The following is an 18522-nucleotide window of genomic DNA, read 5'->3' as shown; positions in this document are numbered from 1 at the left end:
TGTAATAAAAACATGCATTTCTTTTTATTTGAAATTCATTTATAACATTTTAACTGTGGCAATTTAAAATTGCCTAAAATAACATGGAGTTTGAGGTCATTTTTTTAATTGCAAAAAATTGAAATGATGAATTTCTCTCCAGGAACAGGGTTGGAGATCTTTGCTCTATGCAGTAGTACCCATAGAACACATGTTATTTAGAGCTGTTAGAAGTTTGCTAGAGAGATCAACTCTAAACAAACAGCACTCAGTACAATTTACACAGAGACTATTCTGCAGCTAACAAATACAAACAAACAGCCATCACAACTTTAGTGGTATATGGATCGGCTTCCTCCACTACAATATTTGACCTAATAATATGCTACGGCAAGCCACTTAGTTAAAGCTCGCGATGTCCTGCAGAAAACTGATTCAGGGTTAAAGAATTTGAAGAAATCATTCATTACAATAGAAAAACTATCAAAAGTGATTGACAGAATTATCATTTGATTTAGTGGTTTTCAACACATGAAAGTGTTTTTCGGCAATTTCCTGAGGTTGGTCAATAAATATCAACAACAAAAACATGTATCCTTCATTCAGTTGTACAGCAAAGAGGGTTTCCACCCCATCGCCAATGTTTTGGCAGCCCCACACACCCCTCTGATTCAGAGGAATGCAGAAGATACATTTCAGTTGAATACATTCAGTTGTATAACTGACTAGGTATCCCCCTTTACCAATGTTATAGGTTTCTTAAAAGTTCTCCTTCTTACCCATAAGCCAGGTCATTTTCATGAAGGTCACTGTAAAACTGCTGCATTCAAAATTTGAGTTAAAAGTTAAGAAATGGAACGTAATTATACATTGGGTGAATACTATCAAAAATGTTTCCCCTTTAAATTCCTTTATCACTTTGACAAGGTCTGCCTTAGCCTTGATGGTGTGACAGAGAGTAAAGTTTTACGAGCCTATACGACGAGCCAAGAGAAAAGGAATTTAATGAAGGAACGGCGCTATAAAGAATTTAACACAATGCAGATTCTAAAATCCTCCAGCATAAATCTGTCAAACTAGATGATGCGGATATGATTACTATTGAGAATGACCTCACTGTATGTAAAAGCCGGGGAAGGACATGGGCTGGTTTTGCGTTGCCAGTTTGATGACATTGTCTTCATGATGATTACACAGATTATTCATTTATGGGCGTTTAGAAGTAAAGCATACGAACTGTTTGTTTCAGATGATCAAAAACTTAAAGTAAAAATGTAAAGACCTTTCTGAACAATATACATTTATCAAAACATGCATAATATAACATTGATGGACAATTAAGTCCTAACACCCTGGTTTTAGAGAGATGCTTCAAAGATTTTGTTCTAAGAATATTGAACCAGTTCACCTCTTATAGCGTAGGTGATTTTACTAAGCAATAAGGCACATCCACACGTGCATTATCAGTGAATAACTTTACATCCCTGAAGTAAAAGTCACTCAGCCTGGGGCCTAGTTCCAAAGACATTTAAAAACCCTTAAAAGTCAGCTTAAAGTGCTTTCTGGTACCCCACTACTGACATTAAAGTATGATTGGTGCTGAGGTTTGAGGTTCCAAAGCATGCACACAAACACCAGTCAGTCATTAGCCAGCCCTCACACAGCCACGGGAGGGAGGAGTCAGTGAGGCGGGGAGGACGAGTCGGTATGTGATGTCAGATCAGAGGGGTCAGTATGTTGGTGGGAGGGGTCAGTTACATTGCAGGAATGGGTCAGTGTGCAGATGGGAGGAGTCAGTAGGCTCCCTAGGGGGTGATTGACAGCTGTGGCCCAGGACTGTGTGACCTCTCACCTGGAAAACAGCACAGGGCCAATGCGTTAGTCTGGGGTACTCTGCACACAGCCACACACATACTCCAAAAGCCAACTAGAATGATAAATCCTTCTCTACTGCCCTTGTTGAATTGTTGATAAGTGAAACATTAACTTCATCCCATTTTTCACATCTGCATGGGCAAGTCAACAAGGGCAGAGGGAAGGAGAGAAGACATTGGAGAGGTATTGGGCCGAGCAGTGACACTACACACAAGAAAAGAAACAGGTTAGACCTCACGCGGGACCACGCTCACACGGGACCACGCTCACACGGGACCACGCTCACACGGGACCACGCTCACACGGGACCACGCTCACACGGGACCACGCTCACACGGGACCACGCTCACACGGGACCACGCGTGTTAGGAGAGCCAGAATTAATTAAGGAGCAAGGAAACAATACATGAAAACATTATGCAGATTGAGCACCAAATACACTCTTGATATAGAGAAAGACTAAATCGGACTCAATCCAGAGCGGTCATATGATCTACTAACCATGCACATGTTCATTCAGAATGTTAACTACAAACCTCTGAAATGGCTTTTCTCAAATGTTTTCAACAAACCCACTTGGGATCATATATCGTAGAGCTTCTCTTACAACTTTCTCTGAGCCTTCAGATAAGGTGAGAGGTTGGGAACTCTAATGAAGTTGCAGGCTTTTGTTTTTAGTCCAGCACCAGTTGGATGTTTAATAATACATTGATAATAATACATTGATAATAGGTCCTTGCCTTTCTCCTTATGAGTGGGTTGAGAACCAAACGTTCAGTGGCTCTTGTCTGTTGAGTGTGAGAGGGGGGAGGTGAAAGGTCATGGATACTCACTCTGAATCTGAATTGGAGCACTTCAGGAGTTTGGCCCTGGCAGAGGCTGAGAGGTTCAGATCTCCTCCTGAAGAGAGAAAGGGAGTAATGGAGAGAGAGGAGGAGAGAGAGTGGTAGGGAGAGGAAACAAAGAGGGAGAAGGACAGAAAGAGAAAGGGTGGGGGAGAGAGAACAGGAGAGGGATATCAAAGAGCATGGTTAGTGATGATATCATAATGCACGCTCCACAGTGAGTGGTGTAATGGTGTCAGGGGAGCAGGAGGCCAGCTCCCATCTCTCTTACCTCGTAGATAATCAACAAAGTACAGCATCACTACTGCGATCAGTGCCACTGAGAGAGAGAGAGAGAGAGACATTTATTGGTTGACTCAACACACACAGACACACAGAAGTGTTACTCACAGCAGACACAGGCGCTGAAGAAGACCTCCAGGAAGAGGTATCCCTTGTTGTCCAGAATAGATCCTGCAGCCATGGAGATCAGAGCCAGGCCCAGGTTCTGGATGGACTGCATGCTGGGAGGTAGAAATGCCATGCATCATCACCATCAACAGCAGCAGCAGTATCATCATAGGCACAAATAATGGTGGCCAGAATGCAAAAGCCTGTAGGTATGAGGACGTTTTCTGGTTAGACAGAAGGGGTGGGTAGGAGAAAGTATACTTACAAGCCATAGGCTGTCCCCAGCTGATGCTCTGGCACCACGAAGGCCACCATGGGCCACAGGGCACAGGCCAGCAGGGAGTAGGACACACCCAACAGGGACTGGAGGACACAGACACACCATAATCAACACTGTTACCAACACCATTCACTATACCTGGTTACCCAGTCACAATACAACTACATACATACATACATACACATATATATACATATACATATACATATACATATATATATATATATATATATATATATATATAATAAATCTGACTGTCTTGCAGGACTAAACAAATGCGAGTGTTCAAGGACCCAGTGATCCAAGGTTGCATGTCCAAATCTGGTCCACTGCTCATTCTTGCATACACCAGGTTTCTAGTGAATGTCCTAATGTCTCCAAGGTCATATTCTGCTGTGACCCACTCTGTACCATTCTAACGGTAATAGAAGGGAGAATTGTCATCACCATGGCGATCCAGGGGTTCCAGAAGGTGAAGGCGAGCATCATGTGGGCTATGAGCGTCGTGAAGACGGCATACATCACCCACATTACGTTCTTCCCTATCCTGTCCACCATGAAGCCCAACACAGGAGAGGCTGGGGCCGAGATGATGTACACAATACTGGGAGAGAAGAAGAGGGTGGAGAGAGAGACACGGAGGGAGAGGAAGGGAGGAGGAGAAGGAAGAGAAAAGGGAAAGGAGAGGAAGGAAGGGATAGAGAAACGTACAGTTACAATGTGTTGTGGCAGTTCTTAGCCTGAGGTGAGGAGAGCTAAAACAAACCTCATTTGAAGAACTCCTAACACAGGCCTCACTCCGTCCAAATGGGATCACTCGTCTTATTGAATTACTCTGGCATCTCAGACTGGGGTAAAATGTTGTGTGTTACCTGTTGATTGCTCTTGCCTCAGGTGGTGAGAAGTTGAACTTTTCGATGAAGAAAACCCTGCAAGGGGAAGACAGACAGAGGTGAGAGAACAGTCAGTCACAGCAGACCAGAGTATGTCCATACTATCACTGTAACATATCCCACCACCACATTAAGCACATCCCTGCTCCTGTCCTATTACTATAGGCACTCCTCACTGCTCAACTCAGACCAACGTACTCTTTATGCTGCTATTACCTTTATTTAACTAGGCAAGTCAGTTGAGAACAAATTGTTATTTACAATGACGGCCTACCCCGGCCAAACCCAGACGACGCTGGGCCAATTGTGCGCCACCCTACGGGATTCCCAATAACGGCCGGATGTGATGCAGCCTGGATTCGAACCAGGGACTGCAGTGACACCTCTTGCACTGAGATGCAGCGCCTAGTGACTATGCATTGATAATAAACAGCGAGTAGCAGCAGTGTAAAAACAAAGGGGGGGAAATAGAAGATAGTCCGGTGACCATTTGATTAGTTGTTCAGCAGTCTTATGGCTTAGGGGTAGAAGCTGTTAAGGAGCCTTTTGGTCCTAGACTTGGCGCTCCGATATCGCTTGCCGTGTGGTAGCAGAGAGAACAGTCTTGACTTGGGTGACTTGAGTCTTTGACATTTATTTGCTCAGCAGGCATCGACACTGTATTATTCTATAAACTACTGACAACATTTCTCCCAAATTCAAAATAAAAAATATTTTCATTTAGAGCATTTATTTGCAGAAAATGAGAACTGGTCAAAATAACAAAGAAAATAGGCAGTATTGTCAGACCGATCCTCCACCAAATTTCACAGTGGGTGCGAGACAGTGTGGCTTGTAGGCCTCTCCAGGTCTCCAGCCACTGAAATTTGGAGGAGGATCGGTGATGATCTGGGGGTGCTTCAGCAAGGTTGGAATCAGGAAGATTGGTCTTTGTGAAGGACGCATGAATCAAGCCACGTACAAGGTTGTCCTGGAGGAAAACGTGCTTCCTTCTGCTCTGACAATGTTCTCCAACTCTGAGGATTGGTTTCTCCAGCAGGACAATGCTCCATGCCACACAGCCAGGACAATCAAGGTGTGGATGGAGGACCACCAGATCAAGACCCTGTCATGGCCAGCCCAATCTCCAGACCTGAACCCCATTGAAGACCTCTGGAATGTGATCAAGGGAAAGATGGAGCCATCAAACAAAGCCGAGTTGCTTGAATTGTTGCGCCAGGAGTGGCATAAAGTCACCCAACATCAATGTGAAAGACTGGTGGAGAACATGCCAAGACGCAGGAAAGCTGTGATTGAAAATCAGGGTTATTCCACCAAATATTGATTTCTGAACTCTTCCTAAGTTAAAACATTAGTATTGTGTTGTTTAAAAATGAATATGAACTTATTTTCTTTGCATTATTCGAGGTCTAGCAACACTGCATATTTTTTGTTATTTTGACTAGTAATTTTCTGCAAATAAATGCTCTAAATGACAATATTTTTACTTGGGAGAAATGTTGTCAGTAGTTTATAGAATAAAACAAAAATGTTCATTTTAACCAATACATACCAATAAATAGTAAAACCAGAAAAACTGATAATTTTGCAGTGGTCTCAATTTTTTCCAGAGCTCTGTGTGTGTGTGTGATTATATATATATATATATCTCCCGCCTGCCTCTCCCCCTCCTCCCCCATCTGCCTCTCCCCCCATCTGCCTCTCTCCTCCCCCCCCATCCAGCCATCTCTTTGTCTCTCCTCCCGCCGTCTCTCCTCCCCCCGTGTCCCCTCACCCATATCTCTCTCCCCCTTTTGTTCTCTCTTTGCTTATGGATTGGTTTTCTTTTATACCAAGAGATGTACTATTCTGCCCTGTAACAGTCTGTCTATTGATCAGACACAGCTATTGTAATTTAACAAGGCTATTTCAGGTCTCCGAGTCCCTTTATCTTTCCTACCCACTCAGAGGATTAGATTACATGGTCACCAACTGTTAATACATGTTTTAATCAGCAAGGGTCAAATGGAATTAAAGATTATATTCTAAAAGAGTTTAACTAAAGATAATATTAATCCGAGGTATTTTACATGACGGAGAATAGACATTGTGTTCGAGGGGACGGGCTTGAACGAGGGGCAGCACATAATCCCCGATCTACAATCACCTTGCAACCCAAATAACTACTTGTGATAAAAAGCTGGCCATATTGGTGATGGTTTTGGCTGATCAGACATGAGTGATGGTTCGTGTGCTACTCACTGTCCCAATCCGATGAAGGGGAAGATGGCCACGTAGTAACCCACACAGATGATGAAGATGAGCCACAGTTGGAAGGGAAAGTCCTTCACATCCGTCAGCTTGATCACTTCCCCTACACACACAGAACAAATGTTCAACACACAGAAGCAGTCTTGGCTAAAGAATCACCTTGGGAAAGAGGTATGACAACAGCCAGTCAATAACCCACAGGAAGTAGTACTACGACCCCTGACCTCCACCCCAGTCACACTAAAGCCAGCCCAGGGAAACACAAGCTACCTTCACAATGATCAATTCTGACAAGATTACACACAACTGGGAGTTGGAGGTTTCCCAGGTGGATAAATAACTCCTTAAATCAACTAAATTCATCAAGGAAAAATAAGATTGGCTAATTGTGACAGGTAACAGATTAGTAGGAGAAGGAATCTACCCTCCATCACCTCCCTCACACTAACGGTGTCAGAATTCAGTGGACATAACCATAGATAATGACCGTCATCCCTGTCAATGTCATTATCCGGTGTTATTCAGCTCTGATTGGGATACACATCTGACGCGGTCATTATCCGGTGTTATTCAGCTCTGATTGGGATACACATCTGACGCGGTCATTATCCGGTGTTATTCAGCTCTGATTGGGATACACATCTGACGCGGTCATTATCCGGTGTTATTCAGCTCTGATTGGGATACACATCTGACGCGGTCATTATCCGGTGTTATTCAGCTCTGATTGGGATACACATCTGACGCGGTCATTATCCGGTGTTATTCAGCTCTGATTGGGATACACATCTGACGCGGTCATTATCCGGTGTTATTCAGCTCTGATTGGGATACACATCTGACGCGGTCATTATCCGGTGTTATTCAGCTCTGATTGGGATACACATCTGACGCGGTCATTATCCGGTGTTATTCAGCTCTGATTGGGATACACATCTGACGCGGTCATTATCCGGTGTTATTCAGCTCTGATTGGGATACACATCTGACGCGGTCACAGAGTGCCATGTTAACTCACCGGTCCCTCCCTGTTCCTTGTTGAGGATCCTCTCGGCTCGCTTGTCCAGGTAGCCCAACACCAGAGCACAAACCAGAGAGAATATACAGGTCACCCCAGCTGGAGAAGGAGAAGAGAAGAAGAAAGAGAGATAGATGGAGAGAGCAAGAGAGCGTGAGCAAGAGAGAAAGGGTGAGGAGGGGATAAGGGAGAGAGAGACAGGAAATCATTACATCAGCTATGAACAGGTAGGTGTGTCTCATGAACCCACGGCAGCACCATAGGGTAAGTCCTCATGAGAAGAGCCTGGAAAGGATCTGTAAAGCCCTGTCTAGTTTAGTCTAAATAAACATGACTGCTTCCTGAGGAAGGCACAGTGATGCCGAAACGTTGGTAAATACCCATTAAATTGCTAGGAGATTATACATGGAGTGTGCGACTTTATTTTGATAGTTTATTCACCGTTTGTCAGCACCTCCACACAAACTATTATTCTGGGTGTGCGCCAGCTCATGTTTTTTTTTTTTTTATCTGCTTCCTTAGGCCCAACAGTCAGAGTAATTAGATAAAGTAGCTCAAAGTTTTACTTTGGATTTAGTGTCGAGAGCTGTTGCCGGAATGCTTTCAATTTCTTGGAGGTGGTCGATTGTTGGGACCGAGAGAATGAAAGCATCAAAGCTGAGACCGAGAGACAGAAGCTGTGTTTCAATCTCAAGGCCGTCAGAGTGTTAAATAGCCATCACTAGCACCTTAGAGGCTGCTGCCCAATATACACAGTCGTGAAATCACTGGCCACTTTAATAAAGGGAACACTCGTCACTTTAACCTCTCTGGGAAATGTGGGACAAGAGCATCCCACCCTGCCAACAGCCAGTGAAATAACAGAGCGCCAAATTCAAAACAACAAAAATCTCAAAATTCAAATTTCTCACACATACAAGTATTACACACCATTTTAAAGATAGACTTCTCGTTAATCCAACCACAGTGTCCGATTTCAAAAAGGCTTTACGGCGAAAGCATAGCATTAGATTATGTTAGGACAGCACCTAGACAAGAAAAACCACACAGCCATTTTCCAAGCAATGAGAGGCATCACAAAAACCAGAAATACAGCTAAAATTAATCACTAACCTTTGATGATCTTCATCAGATGGCACTCATAGGACTTCACGTTACACAATACATGTATGTTTTGCTCGATAAAGTTCATATTTACATCCAAAAGCCCCATTTTACATTGGCGTGTAATGTTCAGAAATGTTTTGCCTCCAAAACTAACAGTGAATGAGCACATCAATTTACAGAAATACTCATCATAAACTTTCATAAAAGATAAGTGTTATGCACAGAATTATAGATAAACTTCTCCTTAATGCAACCGCTGTGTCATATTTAAAAAAAGGTTTACGGCGAAAGCAAACTTTGCAATAATCTGAGTACAGCGCTCAGACATCAAAACAAGCCATACCTGCCATGTTGTGGAGTCAACAGAAGTCAGAAATAGCATTATAAATATTCACTTACCTTTGATGATCTTCATCGGAATGCACTCCCAGGAATCCCAGTTCCACAATGTTTGTTTTGTTCGATAGTTCATCTTTATGTCCAAATACCTCCATTTTGTTTGCGCGTTTAGTCCAGCACTCCGAATTCACTAAGCGTGCGAGTTTAGTCCAGACGAAAAGTCTAAATAGTTACATTACAGTTCGTAGAAACATGTCAAACGATGTATAGAATCAATCTTTAGGATGTTTTTATCATAAATATTCAATAATATTCCAACCGGACAATTCCTTTGTCTTTAGAATTGAAAGGAAAGGCAGCTCGCTCTCATGGCTGCGCGCATGATTGAGGATCATGCCAATTTTCCAGACACCTTCTGAATCAGCTCTTCTCTCCCCATTCACAGTAGAAGCCCGAATCAACATTCTAAAGACTGTTGACATCTAGTGGAAGCCTTAGGAAGTGCAATATGACCCCCCCAGACACTGTATATTGGATAGGCAATCACTTGAAAAACTACAAACCTCAGATTTCCCACTTCCTGGATGGATTTTTTCTCAGGTTTTTGCCTGCCATATGAGTTCTGTTATACTCACAGACATCATTCAAACAGTTTTAGAAACTTCAGAGTGTTTTCTATCCAAATCTACTAATTATATGCATATTCTAGCTTTTGGGCTAGAGTAGCAGGCATTTTTGGGCATGCTTTTCATCCAAGCTACTCAATACTGCCCCCCTTTCCTAGAGAAGTTAATGTTTACATATTTTGCAGTACTCATCTCATATGTATATACTGTGTTCTATGCCGTGCCGACATTGCTCGTCCAAATATTTATATATTCTTAATTCTATTCCTTTAATTTGGATTTGTGTACATTGTTGTGAAATTGTTAGATATTAGTGCACTGTTGGAACTCGAAACACAAGCATTTCACTATACCTGCAATACCATCTGCTAAACACGTGTATGTGAACAATTTTTTTTATTTTATTTGCCTCTCGAACTAAACTCTCTCACATCACATACCCCCTCTACAGCAGAGGGGTATGTGGTCCATCAAATATTCTCTATTAACCAGGTGAAATTTCAATAAGTACAGTATGTGGCTAAATTAAGTAGGCTTTGGTTTGAACTAACCGTAGGGTATGGATATATTGGACCCATCTCACAGGCTTAATGTCTCATGTTTTTTCCTCTCAGTTTCTTAGTCTCCCCCACTTTCTTTTATCCATCCCTCTATCAGTGCTGAGATTAGAGAGCATTTGTGATAGAAATGGTATGGTGATGCAGACAGGGCTGGAGAGAGATATGTAACCTGAAGCTCAATGTAGACAGCAGGCCTGGAAATCAAGCTCACTCCTCTTGATCAAATATGGACACGCATCTCTCTCCCACACACAATGTGTGGTTCTGTATTATGTCAAGATATATGTGGACCCCAGGAAGAGTAACTGCTGCTTAAGCAACAGCTAATGGGGATCCTAATAAAATACACACACTAGTGATGCGAGGTTTGACTCATAACCCGCAGTCCCTGCGGTTATATTGGGGGGCAGGTGGGTGTAGGGTCATGAAATATTGTGTGGATGAAGGTCGGGCGGGTTGAATAAAGAGAAACAATTCATTATAAAAATCCATAATTCTTGTTCCCATCTATAGGCCACACTGAGTTTCATATATTTTTTATTTGGCATTAGTGCCTAGCCTAAGATATAGGGCCTAAAGGTGTGCATGCCAAATACATGCGCCAATCTCCAAAATGCTTTTTGGAACTTGGGCAGAAAATTGTAACATCAATCCACTGAGGCAAAAAGGACCGTGTCGGAGTTTAATTCAATAAGAGAAAAGCTGCAGAAACGTGAGGTGAAAATAAGGAAAAGGGAGGGAAGATTTGTTGGAGTGGTAAAAGAGGATGATAGCAGTGCAGCCTGTTTTGTGTGATGATTGAGGCACTATACAAATTAGACAGTCACAAGACTTCAAATATGGCACGTCACACCTGCAGACAGAGCAAGCCCAACCAGTCGAACCGTGTACCAGCAGGTCAGGTCTCCAGCCCATCTCATCTTACATGTACGCTGACAGCAAAAAGATACCACTGCAGGTGACATACAAGTTCATTGATGTTTGTGTGGACATTGTTTTCGGGAAAGGGCTTCACCTCCATGGCACAGGGACTTATTAACATTGGAGCCAGTTATGGAGCTGTCAACGCCAACTCTATCATCCCACACAGACAGACGGTGTGCGAAAGAGCCAAACAGGCTGCAACAGAGAAGGCTACACTGTCTGAGTCAATCAAAAATACTTTAGATGACGGTGACGTTGCCATCACCACAGACATGTGGATGGATGATTTCAAGAAAAGAGCATACACCGTGCTTAAGTGCCATTTTTGGACCGAAGATTGGCAACTGAAAAGTTGCGTCGTCACCAGCGTGGAGTTTGAAGGCTGACATGCTGGAGTTGGTCAGCAAGCAGTAAACAGAAATACGGCAATTGCTCAAGGACAGAGACCAACTGGGTTGAATTAAGGGCATTTACCAGGATGAGCTGAGTACTCATCGACTTCCTGTCAGTCTTCAAGGCAGTATTTTTAGAGCTAGAAGGAGAGAAGTACCCCACTCTCCATTTGGTGATGCTCTGGTTTTACAAACTAAAACAACGCTGTGAGCCAACAAGCAGAGATCCACTCTACGCTGAACACATCCGCGTACAGGCATCAAAGGTCCTCACCGAGAAGATGCTGCTCACTCCCACTCGGAAACTCACCACGTTCCTGTACCCAAAACACTGAAGATGCACCTCAACGAAGAACGAGTCGCTATGTACGACCAAGCCAGGAGACTGACAGAGCCAGTCGAGTTTCAGCACCACGGACCTGTCCAGCCACGGTGCCTTGTGTCGACGCTGATGGAGTTGCAGCACCACGGACAGAGGATTTCATCCACGATAACATAATAATCATTAGGTCTATTCTTATTAGGTATTTTTAGGATTTAGACTGCTATAGGCCTGAATCATTAGGTAAGCCTATACTAGTAGGTTATGGATATTCATAGACCTATTACTTGCTAAATGGTGTCACCATGCCCCCTGGCCGAATAGCCAAGTAATGTATTGAAAAATATTCACATTACAGTTGGAAGCACAAGCAACTACTCCATAAAGAGACCAAGATTTAACTTGACGGAGCGGGAGGACAAGACAGAAGCCGAAGAGATCGACGGAATCCAGAGGTATAGAAGCACTCACTTTTCCCTGGAGGATTGTGTTGGGGAAAGTTTGCTTGCTTTCTGGGAGAAGCAGGAGCGTACCTTTGCTCAACTCGGACTCTCGCAAAGAGAATTCTCTGCATTCCGGCATCAAGCACATAGAGTGAACGCTTCTTCAGCACTGCCAGGAGCGTTGAAGAATCCAGGCGCAACCTGAAACCTGGCACAGTGGACCCAATTACGTTTCTTAACAGTGCTGCAAAAGAAAGCAAGACAGACAATTATACCCTCATAATTGGACAGTGGGTACTTAGATTTTCTAAACTTTGGTGTGTTAAAAATCCATTTATTTTCTAAACCTATTTTTTCATATATATATATATATATATATATATATATATATATATATATATATATATATATATTAAAAAAAATATTATGAAAATGTCTTGCTTGCACACACACACACACACATAATGAAAAAATTATAATATAATGAAAAAAAAATTCAAATACCGGTATATTAGCCCAGACAGGCAGTCAGCCAACAAGATGTCCATTTACAGTTTCACATTTTGTTTTGTTTCAGTAAAATAATAGGCTACTGTTCAATAGGCGCAAGCCTTTTAAAATGCTCAAGAGAAATGTAATGGCTCAATAAATTGTTTAAGAGAAGAAAAGAAAAAAGAACTGCACAGCACATTTTGGATATTTGCGGGTAAGGGTCAGGTGCGGGACTCAGATTTTCTCTTTAGCACATATAGGTCGGGTGGTTGCGGATGAGTTATTATCAGTTTCAGGCGGGTGAACAAACAGCTGACACACACACTTAACTCACCGATCATGAGTGAGACTCCCAGAGTGGTGTGTCCTGTCGAGCCTACCAGGTCAGCGACACGGTTGTACACCGAGCCCATGATGTTCATGTTGACCGTGCTACCCTGAGGGAGAGGAGACAAGCAAACACTTCCTGATCAGCCACATAAATAATGCCTTAAGTATTTGCTTCTGTATTTATATAGTGTAATACTTAGCTTCCAGCGTGTTCTTACCAGCCTGGCCATGCTGAGCTGAAGACCAAACACCAGGTTGAGTTCCTTCCCTTTGAACCAGTTCACTGCATAGGTGTTCTGGGCCACCGCCAGGGACTCACCGCCGATCCTACCCAGAGAGAGCACTTAGTTAGGGTGAGAGAAGTGGCTTGGAGCTGTAGCAAGGACAAGCTCTAAAAAGCATCTTACCCAAACACAAAGCGTCCAATCTCCATTAACCAGAATAGATCTAGAAGTGCCCCAACAGCAACTATAACCTGTGGAAATACACAGCGGTGGAAAAAAACCTCAACAGTCAAGCTTAAAAGTAAAGATAGCTTAATAGAAAATGAATCAAGCAAAAGTCCCCCAGGAAAATACTACTTGAGTAAAAAAGTATGATTTTAAATGTACTTAAGTACAGTGCGGGAAGAAGTACTCAATTGTCATACTTGAGTAAAAGTTCAAAGTAAAAGTTCTACATCAAATTCCTTATATTAAGCAAACCAGACGGCACGATTTGAATGCATGTACAGCTGAAGTCGGAAGTTTACATACACCTTAGCCAAATACATTTAAACTCAGTTTCACAATTCCTGACATTTAATCCTAGTCACAATTCCCTGTCTTAGGTCAGTTAGGATCACCACTTTATTTTAATAATGTGAAATATCAGAATAATAGTAGAGAGAATGATTTATTTCAGATTTTATTTCTTTCATCACATTCCCGGTTGGTCAGAAGTTTACATACACTCAATTAGTATTTGGTAGAATTGCCTTTAAATTGTTTAACTTGGGTCATACGTTTCAGGTAGCCTTCCACAAGCTTCCCACAATAAGTTGGGTGAATTTTGGCCCATTCCTCCTGACAGAGCTGGTGTAACTGTATCAGGTTTGTAGGCCTCCTTGCTCACACACGCTTTTTCAGTTGTGCCCACAGGTTTTCTATGGGGTTGAGGTCAGGGTGTTGTGATGGCCACTCCAATACCTTGACTTTGTTGTCCTTAAGCCATTTTGCCACAACTTTGGAAGTATGCTTGGGGTCATTGTCCATTTGGAAGACCCATTTGCGAACAAGCTTTAACTTCCTGACTGATGTCTTGAGATGTTGCTTCAATATATCCACATAATTTTCCTACCTCGTGATGCCATCTATTTTGTGAAGTGCACCAGTCCCTCCTGCAGCAAAGCACCCCCACAACATGATGCTGCCACCCCCGTGCTTCATGGTTGGGATGGTGTTTTTCAGCTTGCAAGCCTCCCCCTTACTCCTCCAAACATAACAATGGTCATTATGGCCAAACAGTTCTATTTTTGTTTCATCAGACCAGAGGACATTTCTCCAAAAAGTACAATATTTGTCCCCATGTGCAGTTGCAAACCGTAGTCTGGCTTTTTTATGGCGGTTTTGGAGCAGTGGCTTCTTCCTTGCTGAGCGGCCTGTCAGGTTATGTCGATACAGGACTTGTTTTACTGTGGATATAGATACTTTTGTACCCGTTTCCTTCAGCGTCTTCACAAGGTCCTTTGCTGTTGTTCTGGGATTGATTTGCACTTTTCGCACCAAAGTATGTTCATCTCTGCGTGGTCCCATGGTGTTTATATTTGCGTACTATTGTTTGTACAGATGAACGTGGTACCTTCAGGCATTTTTAAATTGCTCCCAAGGATGAACCAGACTTGTGGAGGTCTACATTTTTTTCTGAGGTCTTGGCTGATTTCTTTTGATTTTCCCATGATGTCAAGCAACGAGGCACTGACTTTGAAGGTAGGCCTTGAAAAACATCCACAGGTACATCTCCAATGGAGTCAAATGATGTCAATTCGCCTATCAGAAGCTTCTAAAGCCAAGACATCATTTTCTGGAATTTTACAAGCTGTTTAAAGGCAAAGTCAACTTAGTGTATGTAAACTTCTACCCACTGGAATTGTGATACAGTGAATTATAAGTGATTGTTGGAAAAATTACTTGTGTCATGCACAAAGTAGATGTCCTAAACGACTTGCCCAAACTATAGTTTGTTAACAAGAAATTTGTGGAGTGGTTGAAAAACAATTTTTAATGAATCCAACCTAACTGTAAGTAAACTTCCGACTTCAACTGTATGTTCACACACACACACACACGTTCAAGTTTGGGGTCACTTAGAAATGTCCTTATTTTTGAAAAAGCTACTTTTTTGTCCATTAAAATAACATCAAATTGATCAGAAATACAGTGTAGACACTGTTAATGTTGTAAATGGCTATTGTAGCTGGAAATGGCAGATTTTTTATGGAATATCTACATAGGCGTACAGAGGCCCATTATCAGCAACCATCACTCCTTTGTTCCAATGGCACGTTGTGTTAGCTAATCCAAGTTTATCATTTTAAAAGGCTAATTGATCATTAGAAAACCCTTTTGCAATTATGTTAGCACTGCTGAAAACTGTTGTCTTGATTAAAGAAGCAATAAAACTGGCCTTCTTTAGACTAGTTGAGTATCTGGGGTTTCAGCATTTGTGGCTTCGATTACAGGCTCAAAATGGCCAAAAACAAAGACCTTTCTTCTGAAACTGGCCAGTCTATTCTTGTTCTGAGAAATGTCTATTCCATGCGAGAAATTGCCAAGAAACTGAAGATCTCATACAACGGTGTGTACTACGCCCTTCGCAGAACTGCGCAAACTGGCTCTAACCAGAATAGAAAGAGAGCCCAAACTTTTCAACGGTAGTGTAAATAGTAAAGTACAGATACTCCTAAAAACTACTTCTGTACTTTAAAGTATTTTTATAAGTACATTACACCACTGGAAATAGACCAATTGAATTTGTACTACATATTTTGAAGTACAGCAGCACTCAAATACATCTCCATCATGTGGTGTTTACCTACCTGTCCAACGCAGACAAACAAGGCGAAGATTATCGTTCCTAGCCTACCAGGATATGAGAAGCACAGTGACAGAAACTAAGTTGGGGATAATATGAAGTGAATATGAACATGTTCATCACAATGTTATCTCTCCTTGTGTTGCTGGAGATGACTGCCCTAGTTCCTCATAGATTCAGATTAATCCTCCACACACACAATTACATCAGAATCCACACCAGAGTGATTACAGAATCCCTTATCATATTATATAAATGTGACGTATAAGGTCCCTATTGTGTAAAGCTCACCTTATCTACGTATTGTACACATACAGTGTTTGCTCTGAGCAGCACAGCACTATGTATGCGTTGTGTGACTGTAACCAGGTTGTCACTGGAGGCAAGAGGTTAAATATCATGTTTGCGCCTGTACAAAACTGTTGTCCTTGGAAGGCAATAAACAAATATTCCATGTAGGGAACATGTGCTAGTACAGTAGTGTTTCATTAGTAACCTGTGGTCCTACCTGATGCCAAAGACCCTGTCGAGCAGGAAGCCCCCCAGGAAACAGAGCACCACGTTGGGCCAGGAGTACCAGGCATAGAGCTGCATGAACATGGATGTGTTCAGCTTCATGTCCTGGTGCAGACCAGAGAGGAGAGAGAATGTCAGTGCATTGGAAGCCCAAATTACTAGAAAAGTATCTTTAAGAAAGCAAAACAAAGGCAGAGAAACACAAACATGAACTGAGTGCATGGACCAACCATACACTAAATATGACCTGATATTGGTCTGTTTACAGTATTAGAAAACCTTTGAGCACAATGATAAACAGAGAAACTTAGCTATGCTCGTTCTAATAAGCCATTTCCTTGTTAGTGCCGACAGAACACCAAAGACGACACATTGCTTTGTTTCACTTATCTGCAAGCTTACAACATCGTCATGAAGAGTCAACAGACTTACACATAATTACGTGGCCATAGAGTTATAATAAAGTACAATACATTTTGTGAAGTTATTTTCTATATTGAAACATGGGAGGAAGGCTCTGACATAGAGCAGGCTAGACTACAATGACGACAGGGTGACATGACGGTGTCGTCGGTCGCATGACACCAACGTTATGCATGTGACAGAAGGAAACTTCAGTCCTCCTTCCTCACCTGTATGACTTGAGTCTGCAAAGCAGCGGGGTTATCATAACAGAAGTAACTTCCTGAAACAAAGTAATGCTGTTAGTGGGTAGAATTAATACATTGTATTTGTGCATCAAAGTGCCGCAACATTCTAAACCCGCTCTGATTTGATTGATACGGTCATAAAAGGCTACCGCGTGGTGAAAGATAACCAAACTAACAACGACTCAAAGAAGTCTAATATCCAAAAGCAATTAGTCTGATAGCTGAAAGAAGCCTAAACTCTCTCCAAAGAGTTTTGATAGAACCGCCCTGCTCACCGAATCCGAGAAAGCACATAAAAAGCAGGACGAAAATGCGATGAAGCAGTCGTCTCGGGTCACAGAGCGCGGACATCGGTTTGACCGGTCTGCTTTCATTTCTGGGACCTGAAGAAGAGACATCCCCTTCCTCGTCCAAAAGTTTCTGTCGCTCCTCCGCCATCTTCGTCTGTGTTTTGGAATGGAAGGCAAAAGGTTAATAGGGCGCAGATAGTCAAATGACGTCCTGCTCCACGTGACTCGCCTCTGGTTGAGCGCAGCAGTAAGGAGCGCAAAAGTAGTGATGGGTCGTTGGCGAACGAGTCGGCTCTAAGAGCCAGCTCGCCTATCAGAAGAGCCGAATCTATTTATACAAATATTTAAAAATTAAGATATGAATAATCAAAAGATTTAAATGAATAGAATGAACTAATTCAAAGGACGAAAACACATAAATAATAATATAGGCCTAAATGCTCAAGCGCACACATTCATTCTGACTGTCTGCTCAGACTAACAGCCTCACCTGTTGTTCCTGTCAATCAGACACGCAGTGTCAACCAATGAACCAAAGATCCGTGAGGGAGGACCGAGCCAACTCACTCACAGTCACACACTTAGCAGCCGATGAGAGAGAGGAAGGACAGCTGTGAAAACAACAGCTGGAAAATGAGTCGGAAGCACAGTATGGATGCATTTTAATAATGTAGACAATGTTAGAGCACAGTGTAGAATTTGCCAAAACCAAATCTCATATAAAGCCGGTTCTACGCACAACCTACACCGGCATATGCGAACTGTGCACCCAACTGTGAAGCTAGCTGTAGCGGAGCTTTGAGAAACTAGCGGGCCTGCTAGTGATAGTAGTGGAGCCAGCGTATCCACTCAGTCAAGTAGGCCTACTCTGCGACCCACAGCAATGCAGTCTTCTATGGACCAGTTTATGCCAAAGTCTATGTCTGTAG

The 18522-nt window shown here is 42.5% G+C and overlaps 1 protein-coding gene across 1 annotated transcript; it reads right to left on the bottom strand.

Moving 5' to 3' along the window:
* Nucleotides 1–17836, bottom strand: LOC106580941 (major facilitator superfamily domain-containing protein 1). The gene is made up of 16 exons (XM_014162523.2): nucleotides 17579–17836; nucleotides 17286–17338; nucleotides 16646–16758; nucleotides 16142–16184; nucleotides 13473–13540; nucleotides 13284–13392; nucleotides 13070–13172; nucleotides 7531–7629; nucleotides 6504–6615; nucleotides 4242–4298; nucleotides 3817–3973; nucleotides 3355–3452; nucleotides 3090–3202; nucleotides 2971–3018; nucleotides 2688–2754; nucleotides 1–1831 (listed from the first exon to the last, which is right to left on the bottom strand). Exons 1-16 carry the CDS (start codon nucleotides 17739–17741, stop codon nucleotides 1828–1830), a joined length of 1407 nt encoding a protein of 468 aa, XP_014017998.1. The 5' UTR covers nucleotides 17742–17836; the 3' UTR covers nucleotides 1–1827.
* Between the last annotated feature and the right edge of the window lie 686 nt (nucleotides 17837–18522).

The sequence above is a fragment of the Salmo salar genome, chromosome ssa20 (genome assembly GCF_905237065.1).
Source record: "Salmo salar chromosome ssa20, Ssal_v3.1, whole genome shotgun sequence".
Lineage (NCBI taxonomy): Eukaryota > Metazoa > Chordata > Actinopteri > Salmoniformes > Salmonidae > Salmo > Salmo salar.
The sequence above is the reverse complement of the archived record's forward strand: the minus strand, read 5'-3'. Positions and strand labels throughout refer to the sequence as shown.

What these genes read in the sequence shown, in the direction of transcription:
- LOC106580941 (XM_014162523.2), bottom strand. Translation starts at nt 17,741, where the DNA reads ATGGCGGAGGAGCGACAGAAACTTTTGGACGAGGAAGGGGATGTCTCT. An exon ending in TATGTGCTTTCTCGGATTCG is followed by an intron (nt 17,339 to 17,578) that starts GTGAGCAGGGCG and finishes ACTTTGTTTCAG; the next exon opens with GAAGTTACTTCTGTTATGAT. An exon ending in GAGGCAAGAGCAATCAACAG is followed by an intron (nt 3,974 to 4,241) that starts GTAACACACAAC and finishes CTTCTCTCCCAG; the next exon opens with TATTGTGTACATCATCTCGG.